Below are 19,333 nucleotides of genomic sequence, written 5' to 3'. Positions count from 1 at the left end.
CCTTTCCTTTTCCGCTAGTATTCGCTGGGTTTACTCTCGGTAGAGTAAGCCAGAGGGAACGAGAGAATCCGAGAGGAAATTATGGTAACTAACACACACCCCGGCCTGTATCAGCTGACAGCATAGTTAGAGCTTATCTGCGATCCGTTGCGATCCGTGACACAACACAGGATTCTTCGTGGTATCCGTACAGCGTGCGCACGTTTGAGTAAATTGAACGATTGTGTGCGCGTGCTTGCTATCAGACCTTGCGACTCTGCGTTAGGGTTGATGCGTCGGGCTACATCCGTGGGCTGAGGCGCGGGTAGACCACACTTTTGCATCATTATGCGGTGGAGGTAGACGAAGGGGGGAGGGTGGAGAGGGGGGGGGGGGTTGATCCGGCCACTCCAGCGCTTTCAGTCAGCTCGGCCGCCCAGATTTGACCGCTGTTGAGCTAACGGGCGAGCCGCGTTACGGTCCATTCGGTGGTTAACCATCGTGTAACGTTCAGGGCAGAACATCGCTCGCTTGTTGGTATATCGTGCTCACACACAAACAAACACACTCTCTTAGTGACCGGTTTGGGCGTTAAGTCAAGCGGTGTTTTTTTTTTCTAACCGCCTTCCCTCATCACATTCTAGTTTGTCTCGGTTTGCCGGTCAGTCTCGTCACTATCTGGCTTGTGGTTCTTGTGCCAAAAACTGTACATCTCGTAGCATCATAACGTTGCAATCGCTGCTGGGGGCAAGGTGGTAATCTGCGTGTGTGCTACATACTCCGTCGTGTTGCTTAAGGGTGAGTCATACGCATGGAATTTATGAAATTTTCAGTTCCGCAAGGAGATTTCCGTTTGTTGGTTGCTTTTAGTTTTACAATTATTTCTAAACCGTACAAGTCAACCAAGTAGACATAAAGCTGCTCCAACGTGTGTGTGTGTGTGTGTGCCTGCGGTTTTGTCTGTTTGTTGCGTCGTGCTCTTGCGGTGGTGATAAGATTGTTTTTGATGAATTTTCTACGCTGAAACCGATTGCGCAACGCGCCGTAACCGCTGCACGCATGATGCTTTAGTGACGCGCGAGCAGAGTCTTGGCCATAGAGAACAGACAGTCTAGCGTGCTAAAGGAAGAGAAAACAAGTAGGAAACGGAGGAAAGTGGGAGAGAGAGAGAGAGAGAGAGAGCGCGCACGCGAGTGCCTGTGAGCATAAAGAATGCGTGCTAACCGTTTGATAGGTGATACACTACAATAGAGTCAAGGGGTGTGGTGGGTTGTTTCGTTTGGGTGACGCAGGGAGCGCGATATCTGCTGCAGCAGCTGGTTGGCTTGCTAGCACTGGCTGCGGCGCGATCTTCGTGCGTTGCCGCACACAATCAAGGTTTAGGCCGTTTATCACCTCCGCTAATTCCGGTTGGATTCCGGTGTTTCGCGCTTTGATTGCATGCAATACTAGCAGAAACGTGCGATTCTCACTAGAGTCACTAGAGCTATTAGTATGCTAGTTCGGAACGGATTGAACAACCTCGAATCGATCCTCTTTGCTGCAATGGAAGCGCGAACATCAATCAGAATCATCTGCATGTTTTTTTTTCTTCTGCACATCATCGAATGTAGACAAAATATTGCGCCCGGTGCCTTGGAGACGTCGTGACACGCGATCACACTCGATCGCCGCTCCCCCTTCTACCCTGGGACAGATATTTTTAGCGACACCACCAATCCTGCGGCTGTGATGCGACGATCGTCGACCAGTCTCGTGATCCTCCTCTCGTTCTTCATCTCTATGGCTGCTGATTGTGGAGCAGAAGAAGGGCTGAAGCAGGTGGCATATGGGAGTGATTGGCGGTGGTGGTGGTGGTGGTGATGGTGTTGGTCATGGTTGCCCAGCTTTGCTGGTTTCCTGCAACGCTGATACAAGTGTTAGCTTTGCTCGGCTCGGCACGGATAGCATGTTTACGATCGCGTTTGCAAAGACGTCACACTACCACCTCCCTCCTCTTGTAAACCATCCCCTCACTCCGGCTCGCCTCGCGCTATCGAGAGCACTCCATAATGGCACATCCCATTGGAATACTCGATCTCACCTGGAATCATATGTATCAAGCTTGGTCGTGGTAATGCGAGGCCCTCGCGCGATGGAAACCACAAACCAATGGGCGTGCCATGGGTCACTTGATCGCGTGACCAACTACCAAAACCCGCCAAAAGCCCGGGTCGAATGGTGGTAGCAGTAGACGAGGATGATGATGATGATGATGATGATGATGCAGCAGCAGCAGCAGCTGCTGCAAAGGATACCGATGGATGGCAAATTGACCTTAAATTGATAAAGTGTAGCGGCCGTGTGTGTGTGTGTGTGTGTGTGCCTCTGGTGTGGCGTGTGGCTTTTTATTTTTATTTTTGTTTAGAATGATGCCATCATAATAGCGACATCACTCATCGCACACTCACACACACACACACGTGGCATTCCCCGCGTTCGATTGTCCTCGTCGTCGTCGTCGTCGTCCTTGTGTACCAATCTTTGGGGGCACAGTAGCGTGGCAGAGGGAGGGAAAGGGAGTCGGTTCGGTCATCAACTGGGAGTGATTTGTCATAAAAATTTATGTCAACCCATAAATCTTGCGCCTTGCTTGGCGGCGGTTGGGTGGCCCCGAGGGGTATTGTCCTGTCCAGGTCTCGGTCCCGGTCTTCTTGAGGTCCTTCGCCACGCGTGACACTGACTGGCTGACTGACTGACTGACGGAAGGGAATCTCGGCTTCACCAAATCCACCGAGCCGAACGCTCAAACTCTGTATGTGTGTGTGTGTGTTTGTACAATTATGCTGAGGCTGAAAGGACGTCTTTAGCGGGTCGTGTCGTGGGGGATGCTGAGTGATGCATGAGATGCCTTTAAAGTAATCATATTCTTCGTAATATTCTTCTCGTTTTTATTCGTTTTGTTATTATAAATGCTATTATTATTATTATTATTATTATTATTGTTATTATAATTGCTGTTACTGTTGGAGATATTACTATGAGTATCAGTTTTGTTCATATCAATGCATTTCTGTGCTCAGTTCGAGGGCCAGGCTCATGGGCTGGACCCAAGCCAAAAGCCAAAAGGGAAAAACTCCCCCCCCCCCCTCCACCCCTTCTCCCATTTTGGGGAAGACCGGCAGAGCGGTTTTCTTGGGTTTATTTTAAATTCCTTTTTTCACCCTGTTTCGATCCTATGACAGTAGCAGTCAATCGGAGAGGGGGCTGACTGGTATTCCCGGTGCGCAAAACTTCGATGCTCGATTTAGATCGCCTCCCCCTCACCCCGTATTACCCTCCTCCGATATCTCTATTCGCACCAAAGCAAAGTTCCCGGTGCTGTATCGATTTTGTGTTTTAATTTCAGTTCAGCCAGATGCACGATAATATGAAACATGGGCAAAAAAAGAAGAGACCGGAAGGCGTTGAAGGGGTTGAAGGGGGGGAGGAAAAAAATGAAGAAAACGAACAGACAATTCAACCAATGGATGGACAAATTGATGACAAGTGAAACCCCGTGAGATAGCGACGCTGGGAAAGCGGGTGCGAGGAGGAGGTGGCAGGTGGAGTACCAGGTGATCATATAGTACCAGGAAAGGGAAAGGGTGGTAAAAGGGGTTGCCCTAAGGGGGTTGACTTTTATTTTTGATTTGCGAGGTGACCATCATCAAGCCTCGCAAGTCGGAAAGATGAACCCGGTTGCCGATGATGATGGTGATGATGATGATGATGATTGGGTTTAGTGTGGTTTCCGCGGCGGCCTTTTCCAGGGTACTTGCAGGTCTGTGTCCTGGAGTCGTCAAGGAGTTGATACTATTGTATGCTGCTGTTTAGCGATGGCGGTCACGTCCACCAACACCGGTATCCACTGGGCCACCCTCGCAGGGGGGAAGATGAAGGAGGAGAGAGCACACACACTCTCACACACATACATGATATGCCAGCGTACCTCACTTCGGTACCAGGTTATGATTATGCTGCCCATACCCACCGTCTTTTAGCGGGATGACAATGATGATGATGATGATGATGATGATGTGGCAGATCGACGACCTACCCCCTGCATGCAGCATAATGTTGCGGGCGTGTGGCGAAGCTAATGGTTTGCTAACGGACCGCGGCAGGGGGTGGGGGGCAGGGGGTGGACCAATAAACGTCCACGTCACTTGCGAGTGTGTGTGTGTGTGTGTGACGCCTGCCTGTACGGTCCACGGTTCGCAGTGGAGGTCTGTTCAACGACCTTGTCTGTTTACTCCATCCTCCTGTGTGTAGGTTTGCACCACCACCCGTTGATCAACCCGGGGACGCACCGTGGCAGCCTCCTACCCCCCCCCCCTTCCCCCCCTGGTCAGCCGTTTTGCTCGCTCGTTCTTGACTTGACAGCTCGGTCAGGAGTTACAGTTGAGGAGCTTGATCCCGTACAAAAAAAAAATAAAATTGAAGGGAGAAAAAGGGTGAAATTGGTTTGGGGGTAGTGGAAAAATGTGAAAAACATCCCCCCTTCCCCTCTTCACCCCACTCTACCATGGCCCCCGTGCCTTGCAGAGGTGACGCTGGGCTCTTGCAAATAATTGAACAAATCGCACGAGCACGAGCACGAGCTCGAGGAACTCTCTGCTGCTGCTGCTGCTGCTGATGCTACGGTTGCTGCTGCTGTGCTGTGGAATGCTTACCCACCACCACCAACACCACACTCCTCCGTCCTCCCTCTCACGAGCACAAATCCTCGGTTCGGGGTTCGGTGTTGAGGCACATGGAAATGGAATAAATAACGAAAGTTATGCGAGATAGAAATGTGATCAAACGGAAAACACATAACCAACAGTTTGGGCGCTCGTGTGTGTGTGTGTACGTGTGTGCAAGTGATGGTGTATGTGGGCAGTGGGGGTGGATGTAAGTACATAGCATGGAACGACGAACGGATGGAGGATTGCAACCGGATGGAGGCAGAGAGCAAAAGAGAAAAATAGAGAGAAAGAGAGAGAGAGATTGAAAGAGAGAGAGAGAGAGAGAATGAGAGAGAGAGAGAGAGATAGAAAGAGAGAGAATGAGAGAGAGAGAGAGAGAGAGAGAGAGAGAGAGAGAGAGAGAGAAAGAGAGAATGAGAGTGAGTGAGAAAAACGATAGAGGGTGAAGATTGAGGGTTTGGAGGGTTTCGGGTGTTGTCGCTGCGAGCTGCGAGCAGCTGAGCAGCTGAGAGCACGCCGGATGTGCCCGCAGACGCGGTCGTGAAGGACGCAGTGTGGAACGGAAGGGGAAGGGGGAGGGGACGGTGATGCTGGGGAACGTACAGGAGGAAGGATGTAATTGCTGGAGGATTGTATTGCAAGGATTTTACATCACATGGGTAAATGTAAAGTCGCACAGGTCCAGGGCCGGTGAGTTACTGAGTGACCTTCAAGCTCGCGTTTTTATTGGTTAAATGTAACTTTTGCCCCCCCCCCCTCCTCCTGCTCCCTCCTCTCTCCCTTCCAAAAATACATTTATTAACATTTCCGCATACATTGGAAATAAGTTTTGTAATCGAAAATATCGCAAAAAATAGTGGCCCTTTCGGTTAGCTCTCACAGTGCCGCTACTCGCTACACACACACCCACACACACACACACACACCCATCCGGTACGCATAACCGGCGCTATCATCCCTGCTAACACGCCGCAAGTGGTTGACAGGGGTGAGATAGGGAGTGGAAAGAAGGTTTGAAGATTGAAAATTGTGCACCAGCAGTGTGTGTGTGTGTGTGCGTGAGTGAGAGAGCGAGAGAGAGAGAGAGAAAAAAAAAGAGAGAGAGAGCGAAAAAAATAAGAGTGCAAAAAAGGAACGTTGGCAGCCAAGTGGGATCGTGAGGTAGTCCTGCTACTTCTCCTCCTCCTCCCTTAGGTCCTGCGCCTTTGACATGCGACGAACGGGGGTGGAGTGGGGCGGTCGGGCAGGCGGGCAAATGGGTTTTGCTAGAAGCGACATAATTTGTATATGCTCCGTTACGTGACCATTTGCTGGATTTAAAGGAGAGCCAACCCATGGCCGTATGTGTGCTCGCGCGCGCGCGTGTGTGTGTGTGCCGGCGTGCACCGCTCCCCCATATACCCATATAAGTTGACACTTTTGGCGGCCTGTGGCTATGAAACCCCCCCCCCCCCCCCCCCTCCATACAATACCGCTCGCTGGATGGATGGATGGATGGATTTGCTGCGTGTGCGTTTTCCGCCCTCAAACAGGCGGCCTCACCCACCATTCGGCCTCAGGCCTACCTCCTCCCTCACCAACCCCTCGATTCGCTTCTCTTCATCAAGCGCCTTCAGCGCTATTGCAGCACTTGCAGCGCTTCCTTTCCTCCCCCAAAGCGATTCTGCGATTTGTTTTGATTGACCGATCTGATCCCTTCTTCCCCCTTCCGCAGCCTCCCTTTTCCCTCTCACGGCGGTGGTGTTCTACGGTCTTTCCTGATCCGCTGCAGATGAATATGACAGCGCGGGCGACGGACGTGTTGCGCGTTGCTCGAAAGCGGTAGAGACGCAGAGCAGAGAAAGAGAAAGAGAGAAAAAAGAGAGAGAAAGAGAGCCCCTTTCCACCCTAAAAAAAAACAAAACAAAAAAAATGGACGCGATGGACAGCTTCGAACCGATCCTGGTCGACGTCGATTGCAGCCGGTACGAGGAGGATGCGTTCTCGCTGCTGGACAAATCGCGTGACGTTAATGTGGTGCGCGATCTGCGCTCCTCGACGGTGGCAGCCTTCGACCAGTAAGTGTCCCCACCCCCCCGCTGCACCCTTGATCCGATCCGTTCTGAACCCCCGTTTTGTTTGGCTTCCTCTTCTTCTGCTTGTTCTTGTTGCGCACAAAAAAAGGACGAGCTTCCCGCAGCTGAACATCTCGTCGCGCACGCAGCTGAAGCAGCAGCTGTACCGAGAGCAGACGAAGAACAGCGAACCGGCCCGGTCGCGGTCCGGTGCGGTGGATGGGTTCGGCGGTCCCGGCCACGTCCTTTCCGTGCAGTTCCCGCTCGAAAGCATCGACATCGAGCTGCCGAAGAAGGTGCTGCAGGTGGAGACGCGGCTCGAGAACCCGACGCGCTACCACGTCATCCAGAAGCAGAAGACGCAGGTGCGGGAGTACGTGACGGCCGCCCTGAAGCTGACCAAGCAGAACCTGGTGCGCGAATCCTGCCGGCACACGCGCCTCATGATACTCGGCCGGCTGTACGATTCGTTCATCAGCACCAAGCCACCTTCGGGGCCGGGTGCCAGTGCCAGTGCCGTCGCCACCGTCGCCTCAGGTACAACCGCTTCCGGTGCCACCGTACAGTCACCGATCGGGGGTGGTAGTAGCGCTGGATCGACCGCCAGCATCGGTTCCACGCACATTGGCCGGGTTGGTGGTGCGTTGGTAGCGGCGGCGTCGGCGGCGACGGCATTCACGGTAGCGATGGCGTCCGCGGCGACATCCGTCAACACACCGTCATCGTCGTCGGTGGCGGCGGCAGCGTCGACGTCGGCAACGCCAACACCGATCGAACAGCAGGCCGAGTGGCGGCTGGAGATGAAGCTGTCCTGCCGCTTCGGCAACAAGCTCTACCGGACGTTCGTCGACGAGTTCGATTACGTGCGCGATCTGCTCGGGCTGATCCGGTTCGAGATACCGAAGTGGGTCTTTGTGGTGTCGGAGTTCGAGGATGAGATCTCGTCGTACGAGTGTAACCGGGCGGCCCGGGCCGCCCAGCAGGCGGCTGCCGCCGCCGTACAGTCGGCATCGGCAGCCCCGGTCCCTGCGGCCGCTGACTTTCTCGGTCTCGGTCTCGGCCGGCCGGGCTTGCTGGCGGGCGGGAGCGAGAAGGGTGCGAAGCACGAGAAGTTCATCGAGCCGGAGGTGCGCGATCGGATCAAGAAGGATAACCATAACTGCAGTAGGTATCGGGGGGAGTGGGCGTCGGGCATCGCAGCGCGCATGATGGAAGATGGGATGTGTTTTTATTATTAGTTTCGCGTTGATGACTTACGCGATGCACGCTATCTGGCAATATTTGAAGCTATTATGCACTGCAAAAAATGGGGTGAACGGACGAAACGAACAGACCTTTTGGCACCTTTCGAACCATATAATATGGCAGACCATTAATTTCCGAATGATTTCCATTGAATCTCAATCTTACTCAATACTTGATCACGCTGCTAGCACAGTAGTCTTAGCAAGCAAACCTCCCCGTTCTCTCTTCTCTCTCTCTCTCTCTCTCTCTCTCTCTCTCTCTTTCTCTCTGGATCCCCGGATCAGCATCCCTTCCAAGCACAACCCTCCGAGACCAGCGAGAGGCCAGGATGCCGATGCCGTGAGCGTGAGCTGTACCAACGTTCTCTGCTACAAATAAAATTTGGAATTGAAAAAAACAAAAACAAAAAAAAAGTAGACACTTACCGGGACTTGTGTATACCTTCGCGATCGCAGTGGTTACAAGAGAGGGCGCCAAAGCCCTTTTCAGATGCCTTCAAGAGGGCGGCGAGAACGCTGCACACATCCCGCAGCCGGTACATCCGATACTTGTTCGCTTATTCGCGCTTCTTCTCCGCTACTCCGCTACTTTTTACTCTTCTTCTTCTTCTCAATTGGCGACCCTTTGCATCCCCTCTCACCTTATCTCGTTCGGTTTCCTTCCGTGAAAAGTCAGCGAAAGCAAAGGCAGTATCCATAAATCTCTTCATCCACAATCTCCACGTTTCTCTCTCTCTTTCTCTCTCTCTCTCGCCAAAAGTTGAGGATTGGTTTATGAGCCAGCCCCTGTGTGCTGTGTGGTTTCGCGAGCTGAAATATTACTTGGTAATGCTTTGGTTGCACAACAATGGTTGCCATTAATTATCGATTATGTGTTTTTTCTTCAGCTTTGCACCTTTTGCAGCAGTGTAAGGTAAAGGTGAGGAGGAGAAGGAGGAGGAGGAGAACGAGGAGGTTGCCGAGCGCTGGAAGCATAGCACTACGCTACGCGGACCAATTACTCATCTCATTCTCGTCTTGCCTCGTCTTGATGCCTCAGCATCTGATGCAGCAACAACAGCAACAACAACCGAGGGAAAACCGAGGGAGTGCCACTCAAACAAACACTCGCAATAAGATGAAAAATCATCTCCCTCCGCTTTTCCAGCGATAAAATGGATGGCAAAAAATCAATTTCTATTTTTACCTCGCACTTCGCAAGCAGCAAGCAGCTCGCAGCTTGTTGTATGAGAGGCTCTGGAGACGCCAAGTGGTCGTTTTTTTTTTTGGTAGCAGTTGGTGGGGTGGTAGTGAGGTGAGCGAGACCGAGAGCGGGGAGGGAAGGGCTCGACAGCTCGACTGTAAAGTAAATGCTGATTGCCACCGAAGTTCTGCTGGTGTTGCTTCAAGGCCTTCTGTCTTATTGCACACCCCAAAAACACACCCCCTCCCTCCGCTCCTCTTTACCAGCATCCAGCTCCAGAATCATCATAATCATCATCATCGTCATCATCATCATTATCCGGCGGTCGTTCGTTTTGCAAAACGTCAACTGTGAAGACAGTGACTGCTGTAACGGTGTGCTGTCATCGGGAGGGAAAAGAAGAGGAAATGGGTGGTGGTGGTGGTGGTGCGGAGAACGTCGAAATTGAATTACACACCCATCCAATTTATTTCTTTGCCAACTTTCTCCGCCCCCTCCCCCCCCGTCCCCGTCCCCGGTGTTTCTTCGTCCATTGCCTTCCCTTAACCATGCGCGCGCGCGCCTGCCAACCCTCCTTACCTACCTTTTCATCCCCGACAGTGGCAAGTGGCAAAAACACCTTCCAGGCCGTTCTTGCCAGGTGAGTTGGCTTCGCAGCTTCGCGAGCTTCTTCTTCCGTTTTGCAAACCCTTGCGTACCAACCCCTCATTCCCCCGGGAGAATCGTACGCGAATGATTAGCATAAACAGCCCCAGCCCCAGATCGATCCAGAGACCAAAGTAACCCCAGGAGAAAGGGCGCTAGGAGTTTGGCGTTACTGTTGTGCACCGGGAGTGGCTCAGTGACTCAGAGAAGGGAGAGTACATTAGGAACCCTCGCTAGGTCGCTAAGATAACCCCCCGAGAAAGACCGGACCGGAGAGCTTATTGCGCTCGCGACCGACCTGTTGAATCGTAGCAGTAGTCATCGTCAGTATAGGGTTCGAGTTCGAGCCGATCCCGGGTGCATACCGAAAAGGGCGAAAGACAGCAGCAGTGTTGTCGACTCGAGTTCCGATCAGAACCAGCATCAGGGGCCCCTATCAGGCTTGGTGTCAGTCACTCCAGTTACTGACTGACTGACTGACTGACTGACTGACTGACTGAAGGCTTACTCTGCGGATACGGAGCCAAACCTTGCCCACTGGTCGTCGCAGGAGAACGGGTTTTTTGTTGGTTTCGAGGAGCAATGAACAGGAATTGCGTAACTGCTTCTGTATTTGCGACTCACACACACACGGTGTTTGCAACCCCAATAAAACCCCTAGCCATGAGCTGTGTGCGCTACCACCACAACCACCAGGCGGCTCCATCGAATCCATCGAGGTGCTCGAACTGACGGATCGGGGCGCCTCCATCGCCCAGGTAGCAGCAGTAGCAGTGCTCCTGCAGCAGATGTGCCTGCTGAACACAGTAATGTTCGCCCCAAAATTTTCGCCCTCTCTCTCTTTCTCTCTCTCCTAGAATCTGCTGCTGTTGCGATATTGACGGCGGTTTGTGAATAATGAAAGTTGTTGCTTTAGTATCAGATCAGGGGACTCAGAACGGGGTTTTGTCTGTCAGCGCTGTGATGCTTCAGACCTCTCTCTCTCTCTCTCTCTCTCTCTCTCTCTCTCTCTCTCTGAGGAGTGTGGTTGCTGCCTTGACCGATTGTGATTAGGGAAGACGTGATGTAAATCCACGCGAACCCCTGGAGTGATCCCCGGAGGATGCGAGAAGAAAACAGTAAGACAGAGAGCGAGAGAGAAAGAGAGAGAGAGAGAGAGGAAGATGCGAAGGAAAGGGGTGCAATTGGGTCAACGCGCGAGGCAGTTGTGCAAAACGTTGAAGTTTAATTATTTGGTTCGGGCCTCGGGCATCTCGGGTATCTTCAGCCTTCGGGTGGTGCTTCGGGTTCCCAGGTCGGTCGGTCGGTCGGTCGGTACCCGGGTGCTCCACCGAGGAAGGAAGTCACCCCCTCCCCACCCCCGATTTCATCCACTTTTTGCAATCGCTCCTCTGGAGAAGAAAACGAGGAGAAGAAGAAGAAGAAGAAGAAGAAGAAGGTCACTGGTGCTGGTGCTGCTCTTCCTCGTCCTCATCTGCGTTCCTTCCGGAATGCCGGAGTATTGATTTTAAAGCTCTCCAAAGCCTCTCCTTTCCCCCTCTCTCTCTCTCGCTCCCTCTCTCTGACTCAATTCTGCTGGTTTCGTTCAGCTGGGCCACTTTGGAGAACGGCTTGACTTGATTGCTTGCCACTGGCGGTCGCTGCCGGCCCTCCGAAGAAGGCAGCAGCCTCCGCGATTCCCGTCCTGTCCTGAGTGTGTGTGTAAGTGAGTGAGTACGAGGAACAAAACCGTTGTTCCGGCTGTCCTCGCCGCTGGCCACCCGACAGATGAAGCCCGGCAAAAGCCGGAGCCCGAAAACCGGACCGGACCGGACCCATCCTTGCGGAGCGCGTTTTCTGTTTTCTTGCGGGGCTCGCCAATTCCCGGCACAGAAACAACAACAGCAGCAGCAGCAGCAACAACAACAATGATGGGACTCAATAGCCCTGAGAGCCCGAAAAACCCTCGCCAAGTTGAACCGGGGGGTGAGTGGGGGAGGGGGGAGGGTGTGGCACGCGCAACAGCAAAGGGAGTGGAGGCTTGGCACTGGTACTGCCTTTGACAGGACAGGAACAGGACGGCTGAAGCGCGAAGCTATTTGATGCGAGAAAAAGGAGATTGAAGGGGATGGTTTATTGATTTTTCCCACATCACCATATACCACTCGATTTTCTCTCTCTCTCTCTCTTGCTCTCTCTCTCTCTCTTTTGCTCTCTCTCTCTCGCTTCTTGTGTCACTGTTGCTGCCTCTCGCTTAGCGCTTATCGTGGCGAGCCCTTATCGCGCTCGTATGTTCGTGTCCTGTCGTCGACGACGATGGCTCATGACGCGTCCTTCATATGACCCTCACCTTGACATGCTGCTGCGTGATGCTGATGCTGGAGTCAGGAGGAAGGATCCCAGCATCAGCTCAGCTGCGTGTTACTGGAGATCTTGGGCACCGATAGCCCTTCTCTGGTTCTCTTGAGCCCTTAAGTATTTCTACCATCGAGGATGAAGGTTTTTGGTGGCGGGGGATAGGGGAAGGGGGGGGGGGAATGAAGAAGACAGTAGGTGAAAGGGTATTTCTTGTTAAATAATTTAATATTTTGTCGCTCGCATTCCGAACGCAACAGCAGCAGCAGCAGCAGCAGCAGCAACAGAAGTGGCGGTTTCGGACGTTGTTTGTTTATTCATTCAATCTCACGGACACACACACACGGGGACACGCACACGCACACATGGATCGATCAATCCGCCTCGAAACGACGCCGACGATGTAACGCCGGGAGTGGAAGTGGAAGAGTGGAAATGAACGAACGGAACATCTAACGGTGTCCTGTCCTGTCCATCGATGACCATCGATCGATGTCGATGATGAAGGAAGTGAAGGAAGAGAAGGTGGTGCAGCCATCAATAGATCGATTGGTGCGGTGGTGGTAATGGTGGTCACTAATGGATGGGGGAGGGTTGCTCTGGGGATGCAAAATAATTAGATAGTTCGAGGGGCGCGTGAAGGTAGGAGGTAGGGGGTAGTAAAAGGAATATATTCCATCTCTTGTCACACACACTCACACACACACACAGCAAGTCAACTGTGTCGTTACGTGCTCATCGATTTGTTGGGATTTTGGTTTGGGGTTGGGTTGGGACTGGGCTAGGGGGTGGGAAGTGGTTTATGGCGAGTCAACAGCTTGCTTGCGCTCAAGGGATTATCTTCCTGCCGAAGGAGTTCCTTTTTCTCGCTCGCTGATCCGCCATAGAGAGAGAGAAAGAGAGAGAAAGAGAGAAAAAGAGAGAGAGAGGTTGAACGGAACGGGTTGTGTGGTTTATTTCTGGTAGGGTAAAATGACACCGTTGCGCGCACGTGTGTGTGTGTGTCGACTGTCCGGTTACTTGCGCCGCTTCAGCTCCCGGATCATGATGCGCGTCCGTTTGAGGCCGTTCAGGTGAAGCCAATCGAGCCAGTAGGCGAACCGGACGCCCGACTCGTTCCCATACAGACCGTTCAGGTTGATGCGGGTGCAGCTGCGGTGCCACCAGCCGGACGCCGTCCGGATCGCACAGTTAACGTCGGCGTACTGGTCGTGGTCCTGATCGTAGGTCGAGAACTCCATGCCCTTGTTGTAGTTGAACTCGTCACCGAGCGTACCGGAGTAGACGCCGAGTTTCTGGAGCCGGTACCGGTCGGTTTCACCGCCAATCTCGAACAGGGTGTAGCGGGCGGAGCGACGCTCGCCCTTAAACGATTCCGCGACGAACGCGATCTCGTGCGGTGTCGCTACCGTTAGGCGGTGGATCGTATCCAGGCCGAGCCAGTGCTCGGTACCGATGTCCCCGAAACCGTCCCGGTACTTTTCCCAGCTGCGGTTAAAGTTGACGAACCCATCGAACCGGTTCTGGATCACGATCCAGCCGCCCTCCTCGTAGTCCTGGTCGCAGTACACCTCGACCGGTTCGCCCGGTCCGAGGTAGATCGTTTCCTCGCCCGACATACCGTCCGGGATGTCGCGGCAGCTGCGCGGCCGCTGGATCGCGTTCACCGAAGCTGCCGCTGCCGGTGCCACCACGGCAGCGACCAAAGGGACGTCGCTGCCGGTGGTGGTGGTCGTGAGCGAGCGCGACTCGGGGGCCCGGGGTGCCGGTACGTACGGAAACGGGGCCGCGTGCAGGAAGCGCAGGATCGTCTGTTGATTGGTGAGCACCTGTTGCAGCATCTTCGTTACCTCCTGATCCCGGCTGTTGATTCTGGGAGCGGCGCGAACGAAACACAGATCCTAACGTTAACCGCTTTGCGCACGCACACAGAGATAGACACCGTATACCGGTCGCTTACTTAGCCTCGAGTGCAGCCAACCGGTCGCGCCATGGCTGCTGTGACAGGTCCGGATCGCCGGAAGCCGTGGTCGGTTGATCCTGCGCGTGGCAGACGCTCAGCAGCATCACCAGCAGCGACCCCATTGTGCCTAACAACGCCATGATGATGCTGACCAGTACTTGCTTCACACTTCACGCTTAGCAGCTTACTGACTCACCACTCGTCGTCGTCGCTACCAGTAAGTCGTCGTCACGATCATCATCATACCGATGATCGGTAGCTGGTCAACAACAACAACAAGAGTGCTAGAGCGATAAGACGCGATGATCGAGGAGCGGTCTAGCTTGCCTGGTTGCTGGTTTGTCTGGGACGTTCGCCTGATCTGCCTACTGATACCATTGAAGTCTGTGTGTGTGTGTAAGATGAAGCTGTGCCCTAGATTGTGCTGCGCGGAGCTGGAATGCTCTGGAATCCGCGGAATCGGAATCGCGGATTTACGAATGATCGGCCATTGTTTGTTTTGACGTCATCGCCGAATCCGAATTTTGTCGCCATTTTTCTCTCTCTCTCTCTCTCTCACACACACACACACACATACCTGTCATTGGGTTTTACCAGGGGAAACAACACTCGACTGTCCAACCATTTCTTTTCTTCTCTCGTATTGGAAATTCCGAATAGCAGTATCAACCGCTTCCGTTTTCTTCCGGATCATTCTGCGTTCAACCTGCGGGGTACGGGTACGCCCGCCCGTTAGCTGACCTTTTGGCCGGCGTTGAGAAGCCTGTAAACACACACATGCGAAAGTTATCAGCCGCAGGTCGGGGCGGTTTGATGCCGCCAAAAACCGGCCCACAGTTGATTCCAACCGCTGGTTCGATCCAGTCCGTGCCAGAGGGGGCCCTTTGTTACTCTGTCTGTCTGTCTATCTGTCTGCCTGTGTGCGTGTGTGTGTGTCTATCAGGTATACCAGAGTGTTCCGCCAGCAATTCCACAAGCAGAAAGAAGGTGACAATACCGCAAAAAAAAATGACAATAGATCGAGGAATGAAGGATCGAGGGATGCGTGGTGCGTCGTGGTCATTGTGTGTGTCTGTGTGTTTGTGTGTGTGTGTGTATGTTCGTAGAACGTTCTACTGCCCGCGCATCGCATGATGGCTCTTCTGTCAAACTGGAGTGTCTCACTCCCATGCCCCGTGCATCATCGCCGTCGAATTGAGGGCTGACTGGCTGCTGCTGCTGTTAACGAACGGTGCAGAAGAGAACAATCAATAGCCGTACACTGTGGGTACACTTTGTCAATTGCACGCCCTCTTTGGTTTCGACGATGCTGACGACGATGCTGCTGCTGCTGCTGCTGCTGCTGCTGCTGCTGCTGCTGCTGGGTGATCGATTGGTCCGGAAATGCAATCTCAAGGGCGTCCTTCCGACCGGGGAGCGAGCGAGCGAGCGCGTCCCGAATGTGTTCGAGTGTTTGCATGTGAGCTCGAGGATGATTTGCAGCAGCAGCAGCAGCCAGCGGCCGGTTCATCGGTTGGGAACATGCATTCCAGCTGGCTTTCTCCCCCCTTCCCTTCTTCGTTTTCACCCCCTTTCTCATATCCTCTGCTCACATCCTTCATTACCATGCAAATTGAAGTTGAGCTGATGTCCGATGGACACACACACACACAAGCCGACGGCGATGATGCAGCACAATGTCTTTGCTCCGCTGTCGCTGAGTTTCCGTGAGGAGGAGAAGGAGGAGGAGGAACAATGATGGGAGTGGCGATAGAGGGGGATCGAGAAATACAACAAGTGAGCCGTCGACTGTCCGCCACCATCATCATCCTCTCACCGTCGTCGTCACGCGGCACCGGCACGCCAGGCACGCCAGGATAACGGCCGGACTCCCAGCCATTTATCAACTCGGATGCTCTCTCTCTTTCTCTCTCTCTCGCTCTCGTTCTTCCTCTCTCTCGCTGACGGGCTTGTGGGCAGACATTTGGATAAGAGCGGCTCGAGAATATAGATCATTTCACGGAGTCTGGAGTGGCGTGCGACAGCCAGCCAGCCAGCCAGCTAGCCAGCTAGCTAGCCAGCTTTTTGCGAGTGTCACCGATCACCGCGGTGGCGTGCGGAGCTGCGTGATTAATGGCGTTTCGAACGGCGCTTGACTCCGGGGAAAATCCGGGAAGCACTCGCGCTGGCAGTCGCAGTCCACTTCATTCTTCATTCTTTACTCCACACACTCCCAACACACTTTGTTGTTGTTGTTTCTTTCCAAAGTTGGGGTGGGGTGTGGCGATTGGTGCGCAACAATTAAGCATGAACAAGAAAAAAAAACACGCAATAGACCGCGGATTGGTTTTGATTCTGAGTTTTTCTATGGATTTTGTTTCTCATTTTATTATTATTATTACGGATCGTTTCTCCCCCTCTCTTCCACTCCCACTCTCTCCCTATCCTTCTTTTCTGCTTTAGCTTGACACAGCTCTTCTCGCCAGCCGGTTTGACGGTTTGACGGAAGCAAACGCGATTCGAATCAAATATTGCATTGTTTTTCTTCTCCTGGCTCTGCATTTCTGGTTCTCTGTGGCGTGTGTGTAGCGGTGTGACGCAGTGACACCCTCTAGATACTCTAGATACACCGGTAGATGGATGGTCGTCAGACACTGGGTCTCCCTTTTTTGGTTTACCAAAGCGCAGTGCTTGAATTGCGGTTGTCGATATACTCACCACTCGATATGCATTATCTCTTCCTTCTTTATCTCTCTCTCTATCTCTCTCTGTCTGCCTATCTGACCCATTTTCCTTCCCCCTTCCCCACTCCCCGCTCCTGCTCATGTGCTCATGTGTTGGTTCGAAGCCATTCTTCTGTTCCTTTCTTCATCCGCACTGCACTTTCACTTTTGTGTGTCTGTGTATCTGTGTGTGTGTATCTGTGTATGTGTATCTGTGCGTGTGTGTGTGTCTATGTGCACTGTCCGCAATCGCCACTGTAATTACTATCTGTGTTGTTATTAACATTATTATTAAGTTTCCTTCTTTCTTCCTTTTTTTGCATTATGCATCTGATCCTTACATCTGATGGGGCGTCCCCCTTGGTTCACCTTGTTTTTTGTTTTGCTGTGGGAGTTTTTGTTGGTTGTTTCTTTGTTTGTGTTTTGTTCTTGCCCTTCTTCTTCTTCTTCCTCTTCTTATTTTGTTGGATTCTTCCTGGTTCTCACTACTAAGTTCTGCATTTGTTCTGGTTGCTCTTATCAATTATAACCGACATCGCTGTCCGCACACGTCGCGCTTGCTCTCATTATAACGTGTATGTGTGCGTGTGTGTGTTTAGTGTGTTTGTGTGTTTGTATAAATGCTTGGTTGGTCTGGGAGGACTGGTATACCGTGAAAAGTACCTTGTGGAAAACCGCAGTAGCAGCTAGCACATCGCCGTCGTCGGCGTCGTTGTAGCGGTCATTCCGATTGAACCTGCCCCGCACCTTACCTTGCATCTTGACCACCAAACCAGCCCCCCCCATACGGTTCCAATGATGATGTACACCGAACGCATCGACGGTGCGGCGCATCATGCGTTTGATGTTTGAGAACGCACACACAAACGGATGCGGATGTGCGGACCGAGTTCTGTTTCATCTTTTACGCGCCATCTGGTCGCTCCCCCCCCCCCCCCCCTCCCCAAGTACAAGCGTCGCTAGCACTGGAGTTATTTATAGGAAGACAGAGAGAGAAAAAAAAGAATGGCGTACCACACACACACACACACTGACCGCACGGTACGTCGCCATCGTGATGATGTCCGTTCTGCTCTGCTTCATAACTTGCTGATGTCGATGCGCGAGATGTTCGCTCCTCCTCTCCACCCCAAACTCCTCGCGCGACTTTATATGCTCCATTGGAGAAACCAATTTCCCGGGGATTTTACTTCTTGCTTTTTTCTCCCCCCCCCCATTCCATTCCCAACAAGGTCGATCAAAGAGAAAGGGGAGGGGGGGACCACCGGCGGCGAAAAATGAGTAGGAAGGGAAGGGATTGCTCTGCGTTCCGGGGGGTCACGAACTACTACATTCTTCGCCTTCGCCTTCGCGACTTCATGCACTGGGCACGAAACGGAAAGCGGAATGAGAAGGGGGGGTGGGGTGTCGGTGATCGTGCTACTTACTTTGCTTTGCACGATGCACGCGGCCATTTTTCGCGTGCGGCAATGTGTTGCTTAGCTGCTTTTGCTTTTCCCCCCAATAGTGTATTAGTTAGTTTTGTTTTTTGTTTAAAGTTTTGTCTTCTGATGCCACTCTTCCTGCTCCATGTTTTGTCAGTGTGCGTGCGTGTGTGTGTTTTTGTGTGTTTGCAAGTATATTTGGGTGTCTACCCCCCCGGTAGCCGATGCTATTGCAAACAGGGTTTTATTGTGTTTGTTTTTTCCTCCATTCTACTTCTTGTTTTCAATTTTTTCACCTCATCCACTCCTGCATCTTCTTACTCTTGTTTTCTTCTTCTTCTTCTTCTTCTTCTTCTTCTTCTGCTGCTTCTCTTGTCATATTTTTGTTCTTTTTTCTACTACCTATTACACATCCTCAAGGAAGTATCGCTCGCCCCTCGCTGGCTGCCTGTATGCGAAAGTATGTTTTTTAAATGCCTAAATATTCCACGACCCGTTGCGCCGCGCGCGCGCGCGCCCACAAAGTAGTAATAGTAGTCCAATATTAGCTCCTGACGACCCCTGACCCGCTTTCTACCCGCTTTCAAGTATTCTCATCTCGTGGGTGATCCGCCATCCGCTCCTCCCACTGCCGTGCACTGCCCCTCAAATAGGCCTTGGCCACACGCCAAGACGCCTTCCAGGTGGCCTCGATTTCGTGTGCAAAATGTGTGTATGTGTGTGTTTGTGTGTGTCTCTGTATGAGTGTTCGTCGATCCCCAGGACGTGCCCCCGGGGGCGAAATGCGAATGCTGTGTTTGTATATAGATGTACTTGCTCCGTGCTACTCGGTTCATTTGCCCTCCCCCCCCTTCCCCCTCTTTTGTTGCCGCTGCGCTGCCGGCTACTAAGTCGACTCATCGCTTGTTCGCGCCCCACGCGCTACTAGGTTACTGCGTTTATTCACTATCATTCTCACTAAGATTATTATGCTTCTGTTTCTTCTGTCTCTGCTTTTGGCTCTGTCTCTGTGTGTATGTGCGTGTGTGTGTGTGTGTATATTACGATTTGACAAATGGCTTGCTGCTCATGTGCTTCCCTCTTCTTTCCCCGCATC

General features: G+C 52.5%; 2 protein-coding genes across 2 annotated transcripts; one reads left to right on the top strand and one right to left on the bottom strand.

Moving 5' to 3' along the window:
- The first annotated feature begins 467 nt into the window (after positions 1-467).
- LOC125949660 (uncharacterized) lies at positions 468-8,391 on the top strand. The gene is made up of 4 exons (XM_049676924.1): positions 468-516; positions 624-777; positions 6,403-6,745; positions 6,852-8,391. The coding sequence occupies exons 3-4, from the start codon at positions 6,600-6,602 to the stop codon at positions 7,978-7,980; spliced, it is 1,275 nt and encodes a 424-aa protein (XP_049532881.1). The 5' UTR covers positions 468-516; positions 624-777; positions 6,403-6,599; the 3' UTR covers positions 7,981-8,391.
- A 4,695-nt stretch (positions 8,392-13,086) lies between these two features.
- LOC125949736 (microfibril-associated glycoprotein 4-like) lies at positions 13,087-14,282 on the bottom strand. The gene is made up of 2 exons (XM_049677059.1): positions 14,109-14,282; positions 13,087-14,020 (listed from the first exon to the last, which is right to left on the bottom strand). The coding sequence occupies exons 1-2, from the start codon at positions 14,249-14,251 to the stop codon at positions 13,165-13,167; spliced, it is 999 nt and encodes a 332-aa protein (XP_049533016.1). The 5' UTR covers positions 14,252-14,282; the 3' UTR covers positions 13,087-13,164.
- Between the last annotated feature and the right edge of the window lie 5,051 nt (positions 14,283-19,333).

Source organism: Anopheles darlingi, chromosome X (genome assembly GCF_943734745.1).
Source record: "Anopheles darlingi chromosome X, idAnoDarlMG_H_01, whole genome shotgun sequence".
Taxonomy (NCBI): Eukaryota; Metazoa; Arthropoda; class Insecta; order Diptera; family Culicidae; genus Anopheles; species Anopheles darlingi.
This window is presented reverse-complemented; position numbering and strand designations above follow the sequence as displayed.